General features: G+C 45.7%; 1 protein-coding gene across 3 annotated transcripts in view; it reads left to right on the forward strand.

Moving 5' to 3' along the window:
• The first annotated feature begins 10,557 nt into the window (after nucleotides 1-10,557).
• NTRK2 (neurotrophic receptor tyrosine kinase 2) overlaps nucleotides 10,558-21,414 on the forward strand; it is a 331,706-nt gene continuing 320,849 nt past the window's right edge. For 2 of the 3 annotated variants that reach the window (XM_042963893.1, XM_007091116.2), the window contains exon 1: nucleotides 10,801-11,124. In XM_042963893.1, the coding sequence (XP_042819827.1) occupies nucleotides 10,913-11,124 (212 nt within the window). In that variant the 5' untranslated portion in view covers nucleotides 10,801-10,912. Of the gene's footprint in view, nucleotides 11,125-21,414 lie in introns of all 3 variants that reach the window. The other variant, XM_042963894.1, reaches the window with a different exon arrangement.

Below are 21,414 nucleotides of genomic sequence, written 5' to 3' on the forward strand. Positions count from 1 at the left end.
CCTATCTTCATTCCTTCCTGTGGGCTAGTGAGTCAGCTTTGACCGTGTAGGGGAGGAAACCCTGGGGAAATGATAGAGGATAAGACAGAAGGAGTCCGATCTGTGGATAACCCCACAGAGCAGAGCCGTGTATTCCTAGAACACACATAGGCTCTGAACTGTGACATGACACAGGAATAGATTTCCTACTTGTTTGAGCTACTGTATTTGGTGAGGGGGACTCTTTATTGAAGCAGCTTAATTTTTCACCTTACCTGTTACGTTAATGAAAGAACTTAGGGAGGTAGGCTCCCAACATAGGTGATGCCCATCTTTCAGTTGAAATCACAACTTTGGAAGAGAAGACATGGTCACAGGAATGGGCAACTTTCCTTATTAAAACAGAGCACAGGAGGCACCTGGGTGGCTCAGTCAGTTAAGTGTCTGACTTCGGCTCAGGTCATGATCTCGCAGTTTGTGGGTTCAAGCCCCACGTCGGGCTCTGTGCTGACAGCTGGGAGCCTGGAGCCTGCTTCCGATTCTGTGTCTCCCTCTCTCTCTGCCCCTCCCCCACTAGCACTCTGTCTCTCTCTCTCTCAAAAAACAAATAAACATTAAAAAAACAGAGCACAGGACAAAGTTTGAGCAACAGAAAGGGTATCTCTAATTGGAAAGGGGTGTTAGGCATCTCTGGTTTAACCTAGTTCTGCCCCCTTGATCCTCTTTTTTTTCTCTTGGGATACTTTCACTTCAGCCACTGTTGATACCATTGTCTTGGTTCCAAGGAAATGCTGCTTGGATATTATAGGGGTGGGTTCCTATGACTTGGTGGGTGGGGAGAGGGACACTCATGACAGGGCCATGCAAACCCACACGACTGACTTGGCTGCAGCACTGGAGGCCATATTGGCTAACTGTGGGATGCTGAGAAGTCTGTAACATAGCCTACACTTCAGGAAACAGATTGGTGGTTTTCTTGGGTTTTTTTGTTTTTGTTTTTTTGAGGAAAAATAGATAAAATCCCTTGACTAACCGACTGTAAAAGAGAATATTATTTGAGAGAGAAGGGAAGTTCTAAAAGATAAAATTCTCACCACAAAGGCATGAATGATCCCCAAGAGGAATAAAGGAGACTCTGTGTCACTAGGCTGCGGATGTTGGTGTGGAACAAGATGGGAGGTGGGCTATATGGCCAAGTTTTGAGTGCGATAGGGCAGCACAATTCTATGAACAATGGCAGAAGTATTGAAGTTCAGAATTCATTAAAGTTGTAAAAAAAAATAATACAGAGAGCAACACACACAAAAAGGTTATTTGAACCAGACCCAGAGTAAGAAGAATGAAGAGCGAAGTCCAGAGCTGGGGCAGATGGAGAGACATTAGCAGATCATAGAGACAACACAATTTTATTTACCTCTTAATCTCTGCCTTCTGTGGTGAGAAAAAGGATCTTTACATTGGAAATAGCAGAAGTAACGTGGTTAACAAAAATTTGGACTTTTAGTCGATGAGACCATGTAAGAGCTATCATAGCATATTTAAATGGTTGCAGAGATGATAAAAATCATAACTGGGCTTGCTCATGTGACCAAAGAACAACTGTTGGTAATAATGGCATATGGAAGAAGAGAATAGAAAATGTCTTGATTGCCCAAAAAGGAACAAAGATGGATTCCAAATGCACCTAAATTATTGTTCATTTGGTTTCTCAGACCACCTCTCGCTGGCCTCCTCTACTCTTTCTCTTTCTGAACCATCTTGCCCAATTTTTCCCCATCAGGGAAAAGGGGAGTGAGTGAAAAATTAGCCAAGTGATTTGTGGCTAGGCTTCATAAGCCTAAGCTGTACAAGAGGAATTCCTATCCAAGACAAACCAGTGCACCAAGCGTTGAAAGGGCAGTCAAGACAAATTCACTTGGAGAAGTTGATTTAAATATTGGAAAAACAGCCTATAAGGATCAAAAGGGACCAAGGGAAGGAATGGAGTTATAGGTCAAAAAACCTTAATATGAGAGCTAGGTTGACATCAGGTTAGAATGAAGATAGATACGGAGTTGGCATGAGAAATGAGTTCCAGGGTGATTGCAAAAAATCAAACCAAACTAAACTAAAACAGTTTCCCCTCTCCCAAAAGCCCCCAAACAAAAACCACAAATGGGCAATACCAGCTTGGTCTTCATGTAATTGGGTTCATGATTCACAGGTGGCTCAGACAAAAGGTCAAGGAAGACATCATTATGGAATCCATTTTGATGGATTCTTGGCTGGTTAAACAGCCACACTCAATGTAAAGATGAATTAATTAGTTAAGGAATGAATGTCAGCCTAGATAATGTCTCCAGTTGAATGTCTCAACATGTCATGTTAAATATTTTTTATCAATGACTTAAAGGAATGCATGAAGCACACATATTAGATCTGCAGGTGAAAAAAATATAGGAGGAACAGCTGAAATGTTGGATGGCAGACTCAGGGTTTTAAAAGATTACACAGAAGACTCAAAGAGAGGGGCGCCTGGGTGGCTCAGTCGGTTAAGCGGCCGACTTCGGCTCAGGTCATGATCTCGCGGTCCGTGAGTTTGAGCCCCGCGTCAGGCTCTGTGCTGACGGCTCAGAGCCTGGAGCCTGTTTCGGATTCTGTGTCTCCCTCTCTCTGACCCTCCCCCGTTCATGCTCTGTCTCTCTCTCAAAAATAAATAAACGTTAAAAAAAAAAAGAAGACTCAAAGAGACCCAATGATCTAGATCACTGAGTCAAAAATAACAATGGGGCTTTTAGGAAAGATAAGTGTTTAATTGATACCTTTTTTTTGAGTTGATAATTTTTAAAAACAAAAGTAAAAAGTACTCCACATTATAAAGAGTAAAAAGAAATAGATGAAATTAATTTTATTGATATATTAAATCCAAATACACAATAAATCCTAATAAGTCCAAAATATTACCATTTCAACACAAAAAAATACAAAATTATTAATGAGCTATTTTGCATTTTTCTTATTAAGAAAGTGTGGATTTTACTCGTAGCACATTTACACTGTGTGTGGATTTTACATGTAGCACATTTCATTTTAGACTGGCCATATTTCAAGTACACTCACGAGCTGTGCAGGCTGTCGGCTACCATGTTGGACAGCATGGGTCTCAAAAGATATTGGTCAAAAACATACTGAGTGGCTACTCCATTTGTAAGAACATTTAGCTAATAAACTGTAGAAGTCTGATATGATTGAATGCTTGTAGCTTAACTCTAAGGGTGATGTGGCCATAAACACTGATCTGTTCATGGATTGTAATTGTCAGCTGAGTTGGAAATGGGAACATTTGCCTACCTCAGTAAATCTCGGCTGGGTGGCATAGAAAAGGCATACCATGACTTTTTATTGAGGAATAAGTGAACTCCCTTGTATGACTATTGATATAAGACTCTTGACATATACTGGGAAATAGGAGCTTACCACGAGACTTAGATCAATAATTAAAACTTAGATTTCAGGGTCACCCAGGTGTATGTGACTGCAATTTCCTGAGGCTCTGTAGAATTTTCTCCTTATGCCCTCTTCTTTTTAGCTGTTCGTAAGAGCCCTATAAGTCTGTGCAGATTTAGTGTGTGCTAAAGGTATGACTAAGAGTTAAAAGTGGAAGGTTGGGACAAAGGGAGGACAGGAAGTGCCTTCCTAAAATTGGAGGACAGGATGAGGGTTCAGAGTGACAGGGCAGTTTGTGATTCTTAGACTATTTGGGCAGGCAGGGGGAAAAGTGAGACCCTAATTCCGAGATGGAGAATTTGGGATGGGAAACAGTTGGAAACTTTCTGAACAACAGAAGAGGCAAGTGAGAGGGAGCATGTGTGGGGCTGATCATGAGTAGACATCTCTTGTTCCATTGTGGCCTGCGCTGAGGGTCCTCGGTCCCCAAAGACTCCCCCATTTGTGGATGGCATGGTACCTTTGGGATTATGTCTTCTCCTCAGTGTCCTCTAACATACAGATACCCTCGGGGAGGCAAAACATCCAGTGGTGAACATTATTTAGATCGTAAACACTTACATTCAATTGTGTGCCACCAAAGGGAGGGAACTTGGAAGCAGGATAACTCTGGATTGGAGGGGCAAAGCCTCAATAAAAAGAGGAAGAGGTGATGAAAGAAGTCACGTTGTGTGTAAGGAGGTTATTAGTGCCAAAGAACCGTTTCACAAGTTTTCTGGTCTGTGCTTTTCCTCCAAACAACCTCTCCAGTCCCTCTAGGTTACTGATGTGGTTGGTGTAAATGCTTCTCCGACTTTGTTCCTCCATACATATTCACAAACATTGTCTTTCTCTATAGGCTCAGACTCCATATTGCCCTGCAACTTGCATTATTCACTTAATATACTGTGGACATGCCTCCAGGTTAAGGTATAGAGTTTAGCTTTTTTTTTTACAAATGTTTTTTTAATGTTTACTTATTTTCGACAGAGAGACAAAGCACGAGTGTGGGATGGGCAGAGAGAGAGGGAGACACAGAATCTGAAGCAGGATCCAGGCTCTGAGCTGTCAGCACAGAGCCCGATGCGGGGCTCGAACTCACGAACCGCGAGATCATGACCTGAGCTGAAATCGGTCGTTTAATAGACTGAGCCACCCAGACTCCCTGAGTTTAATTCATTTTTAATTAGGTAGATCATGCCTAAGAATGGAAGTATAATTTATTGAGTTGTTCTCCTACTGATGAACATCCAAGCTATTTTTAGATGCAGGCTACTATCTCTCCCATCTTTCAAATAATGGTTTCCCCAATCTTTTTCCAGGATGTAAAAGGTATTACGTAGTAGGTCCTTCTAATATTAGAACATTACAGATTCTGATTTTATTTAAAAAAACCTCCAAACATTATAATAGATCCCTAAAATGGGAAGTTCTAACAGCATTCCAATGGGAACAAGAAGCTGATGATAGGAGGATGTAGGGCAGGGTTTGTTTCTTACTTTTTTATAAAGTTTTAAAAATTTATTTCGAAAGAGAGTGAGCAAGTGGGAGAGGAGCAGAGAAAGAGGAAGAGAGAGAGTCCCCAGCAGGCTCCACGCCGCCAGCTCAGAGCCCTACGCGGGGTTTGAACTCACAAACTATGAGATTGTGACCTGAGCTGAAATCAAGAGTCGGATGCTTAACTGATTGAGCCACCTAGGTGCCCCTTTCTTTCTTGCTTTTTAAAATGGCATTATCGAATAACATATAATAGACATATTTAAACATGCAACTTGGTAATATGGAAACCACCACCATAATCAAGATAATAAATATATCCATCATCCTCAAAACTTCCTTGTTCCGGAGTCACTGCTCCCCATGTCCCCTCCCTGCTCTTTTTGTCCCTCTTATCAGCAGTTACCAATTTCCTTTCTGTCACGGTAGTTTACATTTTCTATAGTTTTTATAAAAATTGGATCATACAGTATGTATTCCTTTTTGTCTGGCTTCTTCCACTCAGCATAATTATTTTGGGATCCATCCATATGGCTGAAGGTATCAATATATATATATTTTTTTCATTGCTGAGTAGCCTTCCGTGGTGTAGGTATGCCACAATTTGTTCACTGATTCTCCTGTTGATAAATACTTGGATAGTTTCCAGGGTTTCACCTGTACAAATAAAGCTGCTATGAGCACTGACATAGGAGTCTTTATACGGACAGAGGCTTTGATTTCTCTCTTGTAAATACATAGAAGTGAAATGGCTGGGTCACATGGTAGATATATGCTTCACTTTTTGAGAAACTCTTCTTTGTTTCCAAAGTGGTTGTCCATCTGTGAAAATATCCAGCTCTGACAAAGCCATGGTCTGAGAATCCCTGAAATGTCTGTGAAAGCTCTGGCAGGTCTTAAAATTGAGATATATCCATAATTCTATCAATCGAGAGGTAGTTTTTGATTGGCCAGTGTGTTCCAGATACTGTGCCTGATAATGTCGAGTTACCAGCATGGATGAGAGGGAGTCCCTCCCTGGCCCAGTGCTGGAACCTTTCTGGCTAATAGAAGAGGTCAAAAGTCAGACTTCCAGAAGTGCTAAGAGTGGGAATAACACAGAGACAATTCAGAGATTCTGATAATGGCGGGGAGACCCTCCAGGAGGACTCATTCAGACTGACTTGCAGGGTTGTAGGTGAAGAAAGGGAGAGTGTAGAGCGCTAGTTTGAGGAATCTCAACTTTAGCATATTTCGTTTATTCATTAAACACATACATATATTTTATTTTATTTTTTATTTTTTTAGTCAGCTTCCAAAACTGTATTCACTCACTTGATTATAGAATTATAAAAAGAACATGTTACAGTTAAATGTTCAAAATTCATAACATTTCAGAAATTGGAAAGATCATAGAGATCAAGTGGATGAGTACTTATCAACTTGATCCTGTTAAAATACATATTCTAAATCCCGGGTTCTAGAGTGGGTCCTGAAATTCTCCACTTCTAACAAGCTCTTGAATCATGTTGATGAAGTTGGTCTGTAGACCACCATTTTATTTTATTTTATCTTATTTTATTTTATTTTTTATTTTATTTTTTTTATTTATTTTACTTTGTCCATTTATTTTTTAAGTTTTTACTTTTTTTTAACTGAAATCCAAGTTAGTTAACATATAGTGTAATAATGATTTCAGGAACAGAATTTAGTGATTCATCATTTACATGTAACACCCAACAAATGTCCTCCTTCATGCCCCTCACCCCTTTAGCCCATCCCCCCCATCCACCACCCTACCAGCAACCCTGTTGTTTCTCTGTATTTGAGAGTCTCTTATGGTTTGTCTCCCTCTCTGTTTGTATATTATTTTTACTTTTCTTCCCTTATGTTCACCTGTTGTGTATCTTAAATTCCACACACGAGTGAAATCATATGATATTTGTCTTTTTCTGACTTATTTTGCTTAGCATAATTCACTCTGGTTCCATCCACGTTGTTGCAAATGGCAAGATTTCATTCTTTTTGATTGCCAGGTAATACTCCATTATATATATATGTATATATATGGTATATATATATGTGTGTGTGTGTATATATATATGTGGTATATATATATGTGTGTGTGTATATATATATGTGGTATATTATATATATATGGTATATGGTATATATATACCATATATATATATATAATATACCACATCTTCTTTATCCATTCATCGGTTGATGGACATTTGGGCTCTTTCTATACTTTGGCTATTGGCAATAATGCTGCTGTAAACATTGGGGACCATGTGCCCCTACAAATCAGCATACTTGTATCCTTTGGATAAATACCTAGTAGTGCAATTGCTGGGTCATAGGGTAGTTCTAATTTTAATTTTTTGAGGAACCTCCATACTGTTTTCCAGAGTGACTGCACCAGTTTGCATTCCCACAAGCAGTGCAAAAGTGTTCCCCTTTCCAGGGTTCTTGCCAACATCTGTTGTTGCCTGAGCTGTTAATTTTAGCCATTTTGACAGACACACACATATATTTTAATGCTATGTCCTTCAGATATATCAATGAAAAAAATAAAGATCCCTGCCTTCACGTAGTTTACATCCCACTGGGAGAATCACAATAAACAATAAATATAACACATAGGTAAATGATCTGTTAAAAAATGGTAAGTAACATGGAAGAAACAGAGCAGAAGTGTCGTTAGAAGTGGGGCAGCCAGTTCTAATTTCAAGTGGAAGATAGTCAGTGGGGTATATTTGGGATCTAAATATAATAGTATATATATTACAACACACATTCTAAAAATATTGCAACGTAATTAGAATCTGGTCTGCAAACCACTCCGAAACCGCCCGTCCTTTGGCTGCTGCATTACACTTTGCAGCCACTAGGGCGCAAATGGGCCATTTCTGAAAAAAATGGGATGAGGGTGGGGGTGTCAGAGAGACTCGGATAATTAGATATACAGCCTCCCGCAGGTGTTCCGCAAGGCCAGCTCCGTTAAAGGCACTGGCAAGGTAGGCGGGAGAGTGTTACTGTGTGTCCTGGGCCAAGACAATTTTGCCCTTGGTTTTCCTTCCTTGACACGTCCTTACCCCGCAAGGGGCGGGAGTTGGGGGGGTGGGGGGCGGTGGGCGAGCTGAGAAATGAACTTCAGCCTGGCGCTTCGCCACAGGACGCATGTCACAGCTGACTGATGGTGGAGAGAGGTAGACCCGCCGGCCTTGTCTTCTGGCCCTGCAGCGAGATTTTCCGGGAGCTGAAGGAGGATTCCCGCGATTACACTCAGAGCCCTGGGTTTGTACAGAAGCCCCACTAGATGTTTTCCGTTCCCTTGTAATATTTAAGGCATCACCAAGATGTAAGCATTAACCTTGACGTTCGGGTTTCTGGATCCTTCCCACCCCCAGCCTCTGCCAGCAGATCCGTGACCGTTCTTATCTTTTGAACAAGATCCCATCCGGACGCCCTTTCTGGCGCTAAGAGCTACCCGCCTTTTTTTTTTACCGGGCAGGAGCTCGGCGAGGCCGGGAGAGCAGTGCGCCGGCCGGGCAGAGGCGCGCACGCGTGGGGCGCCGCTGGTTGCGCATCTGGCGCCAGAGCGCGCCCCCAGCGCAGTGCCCGCCGGGGCCGCGGGAGTGGGTTGGTGCTCCCGAACGTGCGGGGCGCTCTCTCCCCGCGCGGGGGCACCAGAGCCCTCGGAAGTGTCAGGCACTGCGGTGCATTTTCCCAGTTCCCTTTTAAATGACTGCGGAAAAATAGACTCGGAGCCGCAAATGGGAAGACGGATTCTCAGACAAGGCTTGCGAATGCCCCGCAGCCATCATTTAACTGCACCCGCAGAGCAGTTACGGTTTGTCACCCGACCCTCCCGGATCGCCTCGTTTGTCCCTAGTGAGACCCCGAGGCTCTGCCCGCGCCGGGGTTGCCGGTAGCTGGATGCCTGTCGTGCTCTGGGCAGCCCGGGCGCAGTGCACGCGTTCGCGCACACCCGCGCACACACGAAAACGCGCAAGGTACGGCAGGGGAGCGAGGGCTCGGGGTGCCCCGCGGGGGGAGGGGTGGGCATCGCGGGGAGTGAAGCGACGATCTGGGAACGGCTGCATACCGCCAGGCTGAAGGATGAGAGAAAATGACGCGGCGCCACACATCGGACAGGCCAGGGTTGCTGCCGCGCATTTAGGGAACCCAATACGCGTCAGGCGCGCTCCCTTCCCCTCACATGTCTCTGTTTCCCGGGCGTGTGATGCCGGAACACAGCGGGAAAAAGACCCACTTAGAGAGCTAGAGTTGCATTTGGAGACTCCCCTCCCTCTGCAAAAGCACCAACAGGAAGACCCTCCAAAACCACGGATTCCCAAATAGATGGCCCGGAATGGGGGCGGTTATCCTTGGTTACCAATGCTGAACACGTTTTGGTGTTTACAATATTTATTTATTTTTAGGCTAGCTCGCCCTCCCTTTTAGGCAGGATGGGAAAGGAGAACGCAGCGGGGAGGGAGAGGGGAGGGTGGATTCCTATAATAAGAATCAGCGCATTTTTCAGAGCTGAACCGAGCCCGGTTTCCATTTCAAAAAAGGAGACAGCCTCTACTGCGATTGTAGAAGAGACCGCGGTGTGAATTAGGGAAGAGAGGCGTCGAGCGGTGGAACGGTCCATCTCGGAGGTACCTGATCTCAATGCACAAACATACAGCGCGCGCACACACACACACACACACACACACACACACAGGCGCGCGTCTACCCGGCCAGGATGTGTGCGTGTGTGCGCGTGTATGAACTCCCACATGCTGCTGCTGTCTGCTCCCGGCCAGTGGCACCGATGCTTCCCTCCTCCCCGCTCGCCCCCAGATTCCCCTCCCCTCCCTGTTGCTTTTGTCTGGAGGGTGTTATGGGTTTGTGTGTGTATGAGCGTGTGTGTTTTTGGATTTCAGACTAATTTTCTGGAGTTTCTGCCCCTGCTCTGCGTCAGCCCTCACGTCACTTCGCCAGCAGTAGCAGAGGCGGCGGCGGCGGCGGCGGCGGCTCCCGGAATTGGGTTGGAGCAGGAGCCTCGTTCGCTCCTTCGCTCGCGCTCTCCGCGCTCAGTGCCCGGCGGCAGGAGGAGCCTGCACCCAGGCGCCGCCGGCGGGCGGTAGGCGCCGGAGCCCGGGTGAGCAGCGCGGACGGTGCCCTCCGGCGTCTCGGCCCTCGCTGTCCCCCCCGGGGCTGCCGCGGAGGCTCCCCAGGTGGGACGCGCCGCGCCACCTGCCCGCGCCCCCTGCGCCCAGCGGCCGTGGCGGATTCTGCAGCATCATTGGGGGCCCCGTCGCGGAGCCATCGCCGCCGGCAATCTCCGCGTCCCCCATTCAAGGGTCCTTCGCCCGGCCTGGGCCATGGAATCCTGTCTCGGGAACCCTTGCCCTATCTCCCCTCCCTCGACCTCGGGCTTGGAGAGAGGCGGAGGCACATCGGTGGCCCCGGCGGCGTCAGTGCCATCGAGGGGCAAGTTGATTTCTGGGGCCGGAGCTGGGCATTCATCCATCCACAATCCCCTGGCTGGGGTCAGGGTGGGGGTGCCGCGAGCGCGCTTTCGTAAGGGGTCCTGCCCTCAGTCTTAACGCGTGTCTGTTTGTTCTCAGCCCCGAGGTGCGTCCCGGATTCCAGTGCGCGTCTAGGAAGAAGCCTGCGTCCCGGGGAGTGCCGGCAGCGCCGCCGGCCGGTGCTCGGCGCTCCGGGCCATGCAGCGGCGGCCGCCGCGGAGCTCCGAGCGGCGGTAGCGCCCCCTGTGAGGCGGCCAGAGATGCCCCGGCCACTGTGAACGGTGCCGCCCGCCAGGACACGCTCAGCCCCGGCCACTGTAGGCTCTGCGCGCCCGCTACAAACACCGGGGCGAGGGAGCGGCGAGCGCGGCACAGGCCGACCAGCAGGGGCAGGGGAAGCCGGCCGGTGCAGCGCGGGGACACGTACTCAGTCTGACTCGGGCTGGCACTGGAGGCTAGGGATGTCGTCCTGGACGAGGTGGCATGGACCCGCCATGGCGCGGCTCTGGGGCTTCTGCTGGCTGGTTGTGGGCTTCTGGAGGGCCGCTCTCGCCTGTCCCACGTCCTGCAAGTGCACCGCCTCTCGGATCTGGTGCAGCGACCCTTCTCCGGGCATCGTGGCGTTTCCGAGGTTGGAGCCTAATAGTGCAGACCCTGAGAACATCACCGAAATGTGAGTTACCGGTGCTCTTTCTCCTTCCTTCTCTCCTGGTACCTCGGGCTGGGGCTGGCCAGACGTGTCTGTCGGGGCATGGATGTTGTCTCAAGTCTGGGGAGAAGTCAGACATCGGAGATGCAGGGCTGGGCCATCTGTCGGTTACCTGTATCTCGGGCTTGGGGCTGCTGACGCGGGGAGAAGTGGACAGTTGAAAATAAGTTTTAAGTATACTGTATGTGTCAATAACATAAATATATATATTCTTTGCGGGAAGGGATTCCTTATACACTGTATTTCAAAGCCCTGCTGGGTGTGCTTTATAGGCTTTCCGTATGCAATAACTTAGTTTTGGATATTTTTGTTTCATAAGGTGCTATGTGTATGTTGTATTAAGAGAAGTTCCACTAATATTTACTGGAGGGGGGAGGGTTAAAAATAATGAACTTTTTGAAATCTGTTGAAGGATCTCAGAGTCTCCCCCTTAACATCTTTCTCTGAGGTTTGGAGTTCACCAAGTTCCTTTTTCATTTTGTGTATCAGATATGGCTTAGGAGATGGCAGCCAGAGCTGGCCTTGAAAATGGTCTGTAAGAGAAGAAGTTCTGAGTGTTGAAATGTGCTCTCTTGAAAGGGAAAATGTGCTCGTGGGAAGCCTAAAAGCCTGGTCTGATTTAATTTGGACCTGACTTCCCAGAGATAAAATTTTGAGACCATTTGGATTATAAATCTTAATTGCCCATTGAATAGTATCCCGGGACCAGGTTGGATGATAAAGCAGGGTGTAGTACTTTGGGAGGGACCCCTATGCCCCTGGGCATGTTTGAGCTTGCCCCTTGGCTGATGCGGAAGCAGAACTGTATATTTCGGTCCTCCCTGTGACAAGTACATTACCAAGTGGGGATTCACCAGTGCTTTCTCCAGCATTTCCCTGTCACCTCTCCTAGAGGTGTACCTTCCCCCACAAGGGGGATGCCATTACCGGTATTTCACTGGCATGGGATTTTATTCATTCATGCGGAGGGTTGTAAGGCAAAGTTTCTCCCAGTTTTCCTTATGGTGTGTTTGATGTTAAGATAGGCAGCCCAAAAAGTAGGGCTTGGGCTGTGGCCTTCCGGTTGGCGAGTGCGCATGCTTTTTTTCCTCCCCAGAAAACGCACGCCTGGTTTCTGCCAACGTAGTTGACTGAGATAACCTGTTTTTTAATGTAAGTAAGAGACCTTCCTGGCCTCTGTTGTTCGTTCTGCTGGTGATGCTCACGTTATAAGGCTGGGGCAGAAGGAAATGACAACAGCACAGAGGGGACTGTGCAGGCCTAGCAGAGCTGAGATGTGCTGGGAGCGACCAACTGTCAGGCTGCATCCAGGATGCTGGGATTTTTTTTTTTTTTTTTTTTTGGCAAGGATTGGAGCAGGCAGTGCTGGAGAGGGTGTGTAGGGCCCCAACTGTGCTGGCCCTCGTTCGCCTGGTCAAAGTGTCTGTGGCCTTTTATCAGGATCTGTGTCTCTTTCACGAGATGAGATGTCAGCAGTCAGATGGAGGAAGCCATATGGAATTCAGAGCCCTTCGGACTATTTTGAGACCAGGGGGAGTGTGCCTTGATACAGTCAGACGTCTTGTTTTGTTGTTTTTAAATTCTGTATTAGAGGATGCATGTATAATGAAGAAGGATAGGAGATAGGGCCCATCATTTTCACTGTAACATTTTTTTCCACTTTAATATTTTTAAAGCCATCATCGGAGAAAAGGAAAATAAAACTCTTTAAATTAAAAAAAAATACCATTTAAACCTTCATGGTCTTGGCTGCCTGGTATTTATGCAATCAGTGGACTTGAGTTGAGTTTTCTTATATCAGTTCTCATAATTGCTAATTGCTGTTGTTTCTTTTATAGCTGATGGCAGGTTCCTATTTTCCGGCTTTAAAAAAATTGATTCTTTTTTTTTTTTATTTACTAAAGTGTTTGTCAGTTATTCGTTCAGTGGCGCTCCTCATTTCTACTGTTATTTTTTTTTCTTTTGATGTGAAGATCCATCGAGAGTGAGAGTTGGGAGGTGTGTAGGGTGAGTGTTTGGGATGGAGAATTTACGCTCCTTAGTGACAGTAATGGGGCTGGTAGATGTGCGTTCTGAGAAAAAGTCCGTATCTCAGCTCTGTCCCTCAGCTTTGTTTGAGCCCAGCCGGTTTGTTCCCTGATGTCCTGTAAAATGTATCGAAACCCTTGTTTGGGAAGCACTTTGTATAATTATTTTGAGTTCTGCTGTTTTGATATCGAAATGGACTTGCTTCACTGTCATCCATATATGACTCCATCTGGCTCTTTTTCTTACATAGTAATATTTGCTTGAACAGCTTTTAAATTCTTGGCCAGTGGATACCAGCTCCAGTTGGAACCAAATTACACTTTTTTTTTTTACTTTGTTATTAGATCCAATGGTATTCCTGAAATAACCTGTTTTAAAGTTCCAGTTTAATGGTGCTTAGCTGAAATTTTATGTTTCTAGTTTTTTAAATAGGGAAAATGTAAGTAAACTAATTAGAACTTGCTGAAGCCACGGTTTACTGTATCACTTAAAAACGGTATATCACTCAATGTCTATATATTTTGGGGAAATTACCCCACTGTGCTTTTTTAGGGTTCAGAGAGAGCCCATTGGTAGAACATTCTAAAACAATATGCATGGGATTTTATTTTTTGTTTCTACGTGCATATTTTAGGCCTACCTGACATTTCGTTTTAGAGTCATTGTTTGAGCCTGTTTTATCAAAAATTCTCCTAGCATAGTGTCTGTCTCGTACTCTTTACCCATCGACACGATATCTGGATCCCTCTCCCTGTCTGTAGAGATGCATCACACCTGCCCAGGATCACACAGCTGCTAGGTGCCAGCTTCTCTTACTCTGAGATGGTTATCCAGTGCTAGATTAAACTTAAAAACAGTACCATTGCCGCACAGAAGTGGAATTCAAGAGTAAAGCCTACTGTTGGAATTATGTAACTGGCCATTGAGGTCTCTGTAGTATCGAGTGCGAAAATGCTCTCTAAAGGACAAGTTGTGTCTCACCCAAGTGATAAAAGGCACGGTTAAAACAGATCATACTTTTCTATTTTTATTGTGGTCAAAAACACCTAAAACAAAATTTGCCACCTTAATCATTTTAAATGTAACATTCACTGGTGTTGAGTGCTAAGTACATTTACATGGTCGTGAAAGGGGGGCATGCATTCTTATATTGCTTATATTTTATAGACATCAGTGATGGATGGCCTTTTTTCCTGAATTTCTTGGGTGTTAGTTTCTGATTTGGGGGTCATATTTGGAGACAAGTCTAACATTTTTCCTCTTAGTGCAACATAAATAGAATTTGCAGCTTCTGCTGCCAGAGCCTCTATGTGCAATAAATTGTTGGCTTGGTTAAGTGACTGTAATGTTATGTCATTAATACATTGATTTTGGCCCCCTCACCTTAGTAAGCTTTTCCACCGCAATTAATTGCACTAAGAACAAGAATCCTGGCATTCGCAAGCATTCAGTGACAGGCATCAGTTTTTATTAGTCTGATGTTTACCTCTCAGCCCCTCCACGGGGGGTTCTAGAACTTTGGATTGTGCTTTCTGCGCATTTAAGGGCCACAGAGTAAGTTTTGAGTGTGGTTACATAAGCCACACTGGACTTGTTAATAAATAAGGCATTCTAATTTACATCATTCATTATTTAACACAACTTGCAAGCAGCAGTTGAAAACGCACTGTCTTCCCAGTGAAGGTACTTACAGAATTCACCCCAGCAAGACAATGTGGAGCCTTCTTAGTTTCATATCTTCAATCTCTGCGTTAAGGAGGTTTTTCTTACATTGGGTAAAACAATTGAAAAGTGCCTTGACCCTCCTGACCCTACTTTCTCTCCCTCCGCCCCCCCCATCACCTCTCATTGACTATACAGGAAAATGTGTTTGATTTTTTTTTTCTTCTCCGAAAAGTGATATTTCCTTATGGGAATCCAGAGTACTCGAGTGAAGGGAAGGGCCTGGGTTATGTGTTATTACAAGCAAGTAATGGGAAGTTGAGATAATGTGGTCACAGTTCCCCAGAGCTGAGTTTAGTTCTGTTTAAAATCTTTCACTGTTTCTATCCCATAAACCTCTGTTTGTGTCTGCTTCAATATTCCCTTGTAAAGACGTTTTTCTAAGCTGAAAAGTTGGCCGGACAGCTAAGAATTGAGGTCTCTTTCTCCCTAGGAACATTCTGTATGATCTCTTTGACTATATCTGGGTCGTCAGAGTATAAAACCTAGAGTTTTTGTTCAGTTGGGGAAGGGGAATTCCTTTCTTTTTTTGTTCTTTTCCTTTCTGTATGTTTCTGTTTCTGTTTTTGTTTTTGATTTTTTTTTTTTTTTTTTTTTTTTTGCCTTTGGTACGAAGCAAGTGCCATGTTTTAACTCATTGCTCATCTTGGTTGTTAGGGAAAGAAACACTATTAAACCACTATTGAGTGCCACACGCTGACATTCAACCCTCCAGACTAACTTACCACTTCTCTAGAGAGCTCCTTGTGGCTTCAAACACCATAGGGTGGAATGCGGCATTGAACCTGCTGCCCCTTGGTGCGATGCCAAATTCTGGTTCCTCTTGATGTTTATAAATCCACTGGATGATTTTTTGGGAGAGATCATTTAGAAGGGCACATGTTTTCCTCATTTGGTATGTGTGAGAGAGAGAAAGGCAGAGGAAAAAACTGAACCTTGGGTTAATAGCCGATTGACCATTTTCATAATCTACTTGGTCTAACTGGTTTAAAACACAAATCCCACCCCCAGGTGGCAGGGGTCTGAGCCCTGCAGTAGCCTGATAATTTCCACCCTACATTTGATTGCTGATCGATCTCCATTAAAGAAGGCAAAGATCTCACATAATCAGGGTGCCTTCTTACCACTTTGGTCTCTGGGCTGTCAAAGGGACTGGGGAGTCAGTAAATATTGATCTGGAAGATATAGGAGTGAGTGCTTGTGAGGGTTATAAACCTGGGAAGAAAAGTCATGCATAGGTACTGAGTGGTTAACTCAGTAGGTACTGAGTGTTTGTTTGTTTGTTTGTTTATTTAAAGACCCGAATATCACAGAGAGTTGGAGTCAGCAGTGACCTGATCTTGAAGCAGCCCCTTACTATCTGGGCTTGAGCCTGTCAGATGTAAACTGAGGGTTTTGGATTCAGTGCTCAGACAAGTGTCTCCTGGCCCTGAAGTTCATGAAGCTCCAGTGGCAGAGATAATGTGGTTTATACATCGGTTATGAAGTGAAGGGTCATGTGAGAATCTGATGGCCTTTGGTGACACTGTCACACGTGCATGTGTTGGTGTCTGCTCTCAATTCCCCAAAGCATGTCTCTTCAAATGTGAGCCGCTAATAAGACTGGTCGCACGTTAGTGCTGGGCTGCTGAGTCCAAGGTCACACACAGGGTCACTCAGAATTGGTACCACAGAAGGAGAAGGGTCCCAGGAATGCTCTGCTCTGGCGCTCTCAGCACAAACCAAGCCAGTGAATAGTCTAAGGCCATGATATGTTAAAGACATCGTGGGTCCGGAAGATCCTTCCCCCAGCGTCCAAAGGAAGTGCCGTGGCCTTTACTTTGGTGGACCTCCCTTCTCTTCTGCACCCTTGATTGAACCTAACCCAAGCCCACCATTTGAGAAAGTGTCAGAGATGTGAAGAGAAGCATAGTCTAGCCAAGTCTGTGCAAAGCTGTCTCTACTAGAGTCAGAGCAATTAAAAAGTGTGTGAGCTGTCGATCCCAAAGCAATGGCCTCATCTTCACATGGGAAGAAATGCATTTTCTGTTTAGATGACTGTGTTTTGTTTTTGTTTTTTAAATTTCAAGCCTTCCTCATCTGTAAGCAATTCATACACGAAAGTCCAGCTGCGGAGAAGAGCCTTCATGAATTGGCAGCAGTGAGGGATGCTAACCCATCTTGGCAGGTTGGGTGTGGAAGGAGGGCAGAGCACACGCTGCAGAATGAAAGTTGCTGCCCTGGGAGTCTTGGCCACAGTCAAGGGTGGTTATAAGTGGAGGACCCCACAGCCCTTTATACAAAGTCTGTCTTAGCGCCTATGAAAGACCTGTGGCCAGAGCATGCTTATTCTTTCCTGCCCTTTTTTTTTTTGCCCCTGACTTCTCTTTGACCCAAGATTGATGGCTGAGCTCAATGACTGAGCCATTGAGCAAGCTTAAGGATTGCCGACTCCCATCTAGAATCCATTCTGCTACCATTCTGTCTGTTGTCCATGGCCTGCACTGAGACATAACTCTGGATTCAGGCAAGGTTTGTCTCCAGGGACCTGGAAGGCTCCCTCCAGACATCTGCTTATTTAGGTCTGAAGTAGGTGAGAAGGTCTTGAGAGCCTCGGAGGGACTGCCAGGTTGATTGGCTTGTCCAGCCCTCTCTGGTGGAGCAGGATACAATTCGGGATAGAATCTTAGCCAGTGTCTCGTTTAGGCCTCTGTCTGCTCAGCCCCACTTGCCCAGATTTGGCCTCGAGAGCACAAGCAATTTTGAGGCAAGTGTAGAGATTCATATAAAAGGTCACAAGTTAAAGGGCATGGCAGTGGGAAGGAGGTGGAGTGGGGCTTCACCCCCTGTCTTTGTCCTGCTGTCCATCACCATTTCTACCTGCACCATGTGTTAGACTATCAAGACATCAATGATTTGTGTATTCCTTGGGAATACAGCATCTTCTAGTATAAGATAAAGATGGTAATAATCACACACCACCCAGAGTCTCTTTTCTTTTAAAAAAATTTTTTTTCTTTTTACATGTATCTATTTTTGAGAAACAGAGCGAGACAAAGTGTGAGCGGCGGAGGGGCAGAGAGCTGGGGAGACACAGAATCGGAAGCAGGCTCCGGGCTCTGAGCTGTCAGCACAGAGCCCGATGCGGGGGGGGGGGGGGGGCTCAAACCCACAAACTGGGAGACCAGGACCTGAGCCGAAGTTGGACGCTCAACCGACTGAGCCACCCAGGCGCCCCCAGAGTCTCTTTTCTATTGCAGATAAAGACCTATTGCTGTTCCATACCCCATGCTTGCCTAGAATGTTCACATCCAAACAATCCTCTAGACGCACAGACACACATACAAGTGCATGTATAAAACTCCACCAGGTGTGGTCCTTTCAGACTTAATTATCTTGAATTGTAAAAGTTTCCTAATAATTGAGGATTTACTTCTTTAGACCACCTGGACTTCCCCCCCCCCCCTTTTTCTGCTGAGATAGAACTGACACTTCAGGTTTCAGGTGTTCAATGTAATGATTTGGTATTTGCATGTGTCGTGGAGAGATCACCACCCTAAGTCTGGTTAGCATCCCTCACCACACATCATTATGCGTATTTTTCTTGAGAACTTTTAGGATCTATTCTCTTAGTAACTTTCAAATAGACGCTATGGTATTATTAACTGTACTCACCGGGCCCTACATTACATCCCCACCCAGAGTTTTAATTTTGTTTTAATCATTCTGGGTTTCTCTGGATGAGGACCTGAGTGAAGTAGTAAGAGGTTAGTTCTTTGGTTCCCTTGGCCAGAGACCCGTTGTGTCCGTCCTCTGTGATCAGTTCTCAACATAAACAAAATAATCAGTGAGGCATTTGGGGACAGTTGCTACAGGAGTGTGATTTTAAATCAAAAGACAGTGGACTTTTGGTTTTTAGCCTCTGAAACAGAATGCAGTCTAAAAAAGGTAGGTAGGCTCTTCTGAACTTCAGTTTTGGTCACCAAAGTTGTGTCCGCTGCATGTGCCACAGAGTCCCTTCCTGCGGGGTGGCAGAGGGACCGGTGGCCGAGTTCTCTGACCGTTGCCTGCTCGCTTCCCATCGCAGGCCTCGGTTGATTGATGTGTGAGCGTGTATGCAGCGGCGGGCCATGCTGGGCCAGAGGGAGCCTACTGGGGTGGCCTCTGTGTTCTCGGGCAAGGCTCGACACATTTCTAGTCTGCTCCCGGGTTCACTCCAGAGCACCTCAGCTGCCACCCCAGGCTCAGCGTTGGGGAAGATTCTGCGCCTGGACTGCTTGCCTTGCCTTCTTGCTTGGGCTTTCCCCTTGTCACTCTTCTTTCTCCTTCTGTTTCCCATGGTGGTTCTCATTTCCTTCCCCCGCGGCGGCCAACAACCACGCATGCACGCTCACGCTCACGCACACGTACACGCACACGCCCCCTCAGGCAGGCACCTGGCCGCAAAGCCCTTTTAATGGACTGTCAAGAAATCTTGGGTTGCAGGACCTGTGGGTGGACCATCACCATTCCCACTGAACCTGGCGCGACAAGCTTAACACAGCCGGACAGGTGGCAGCGTGCAGGTACCTGGGATAACTGGAAGGAGCCCTGGGCGGCGAGATGGGGTGTGGGTTTCATATCCACACTCTCCTGTCCACCGGGGGAGCTGAAAAAATCAGAACATGCATATAAAGGGCAGGTGTTCTGATCAGACGCGAACATGTGGATTCGTTGATGTGATTACTAAAAAGTACAGGTGGACCAGTACATGTTGAGTAAGCTGTTCCTGGTGGGGGGAAAAATCATCATTTTCTGCCTATAGTGCTGCAGAACCTTCCTCCCTGCCGTGCTTACTCTCTACCCATGTGCCATGTGTGCTGGTGTGGTGTTTGTAAAATGCTGATCTCATTATGTCACAGCTTTTTTTTTTTTCTTTAAATTTTTAAAGTTTATTTCTTTATTTATTTCAAGAAGAACAGTGAGAGAGAGAGAGAACACAAGCAGGGGAGGGGCAGAGAGAGAGGGAGAGACAAGAATCCCAAGCAGGCTCCAGGCTGTCAGCACAGAGCCTGACATGGGGCTCAAACTCACGAACCACGAGATCATGACCTGAGCTGAAATCTAAAGTCAGATGCTTGACCGACTGAGCCACCCAGGTGCCAGGGTGTCACGCCTTATAACTGCCCTGTGGCTCCTCATGTCTCTTAAAGACCAAAGTTGGTTGTTGTTGTTTGGTTTTTGTTATTTAGTAACAAAACAAAACAAAAGAAAAAAAAACAAAAAAAGCCAAACACCAATCCAGATCATCATTACGTTGCTATATAATAAGGCATAGAGCAATCATGTGGACCCAAATACGCAGATCAGCATTAGGTTGTTTTCTACACCAGTAGATCTGTAAAGGAGTACAAATTATAACTGGAAGCTTGTTTGGTGATCTTGGAATTAGAGCAAGGGCACTTCATTCTGCATTTAAAATGTTAAATGGCATTAAGCTAAGCTTGCCCAAGGCATCTATCTCCATAATGGGATCGCCTTCACAAAGGGAATGCAGAACTTGAAGTACTTTGGCCCGGACCTGTGTCCCCTGGATGGACACTCCTTTTTCTCTCCTTCATTTACTGCCCAGCACCAATGCTGAGTGACACATTTTTTCTTTGGAAAGGTTAGTGCTTTCAGCCAAGCTTGCTCAAGCCTGGGAACCGTTCAGATTCTTTACAGTGATTTTTACACCTCTTTTCGCTGAAATGCATTAACTTTATTGTATGAAATTTTATTAACAATTAGCTTTTTTTTTTGTTTTAAGTTTATTTATTTATTTTCAGAGAGAGAAAGAGAGCACGAGAGGGGGAGGGTCAGAGAGAAAGAGAGAGAATCCCAAGCAGGCTTGCACTGTCGGCACATAGCCCCAGGTGGGGCTCGATCTCAGGAACCTTGAGACCTGTGCTGAGATCAAGAGTCAGAATCTTAACTGACTGAGCCACCAGGAACCCCAGGAATTAGCTTTAAAACATTTTTTTACATTTATTTATTTTTGATAGACAGAGAGAGACAGAGCACAAGTGGGGGGAGGGGCAGAGAGAGAAGGAGACATAGAATCGGAAGCAGGATCCAGGCTCCAAGCTGTCAGCACAGAGCCTGACGCCGAGCTCGAACTCACAAACTGTGAGATCATGTCCTGAAGTCGGACACTTAAGCGACTGAGCCGACCAGGCGCCCCAGGAATTAGCTTTTTTTAAAGCAATACATGAACATGATAAGAAATGCAGTCAGTGGGGCGCCTGGGTGGCTCAGTCGGTTGAGCGTCCGACTTCGCTCGGGTCACGATCTCACGGTCCGTGGGTTCGAGCCCCGCATCAGGCTCTGTGCTGACAGCTCAGAGCCTGGAGCCTGCTTCCGATTCTGTGTCTCCCTCTCTCTCTGGCCCTCCCTCCGTTCATGCTCTGTCTCTCTCTGTCTCAAAAATAAATAAAAATGTTAAAAAAAAATTTACAAAAAAAGAAATGCAGTCAGTACAGAGAAGTGGGTCATGAAAAGTTAGTC

Source organism: Panthera tigris, chromosome D4 (genome assembly GCF_018350195.1).
Source record: "Panthera tigris isolate Pti1 chromosome D4, P.tigris_Pti1_mat1.1, whole genome shotgun sequence".
Lineage (NCBI taxonomy): Eukaryota > Metazoa > Chordata > Mammalia > Carnivora > Felidae > Panthera > Panthera tigris.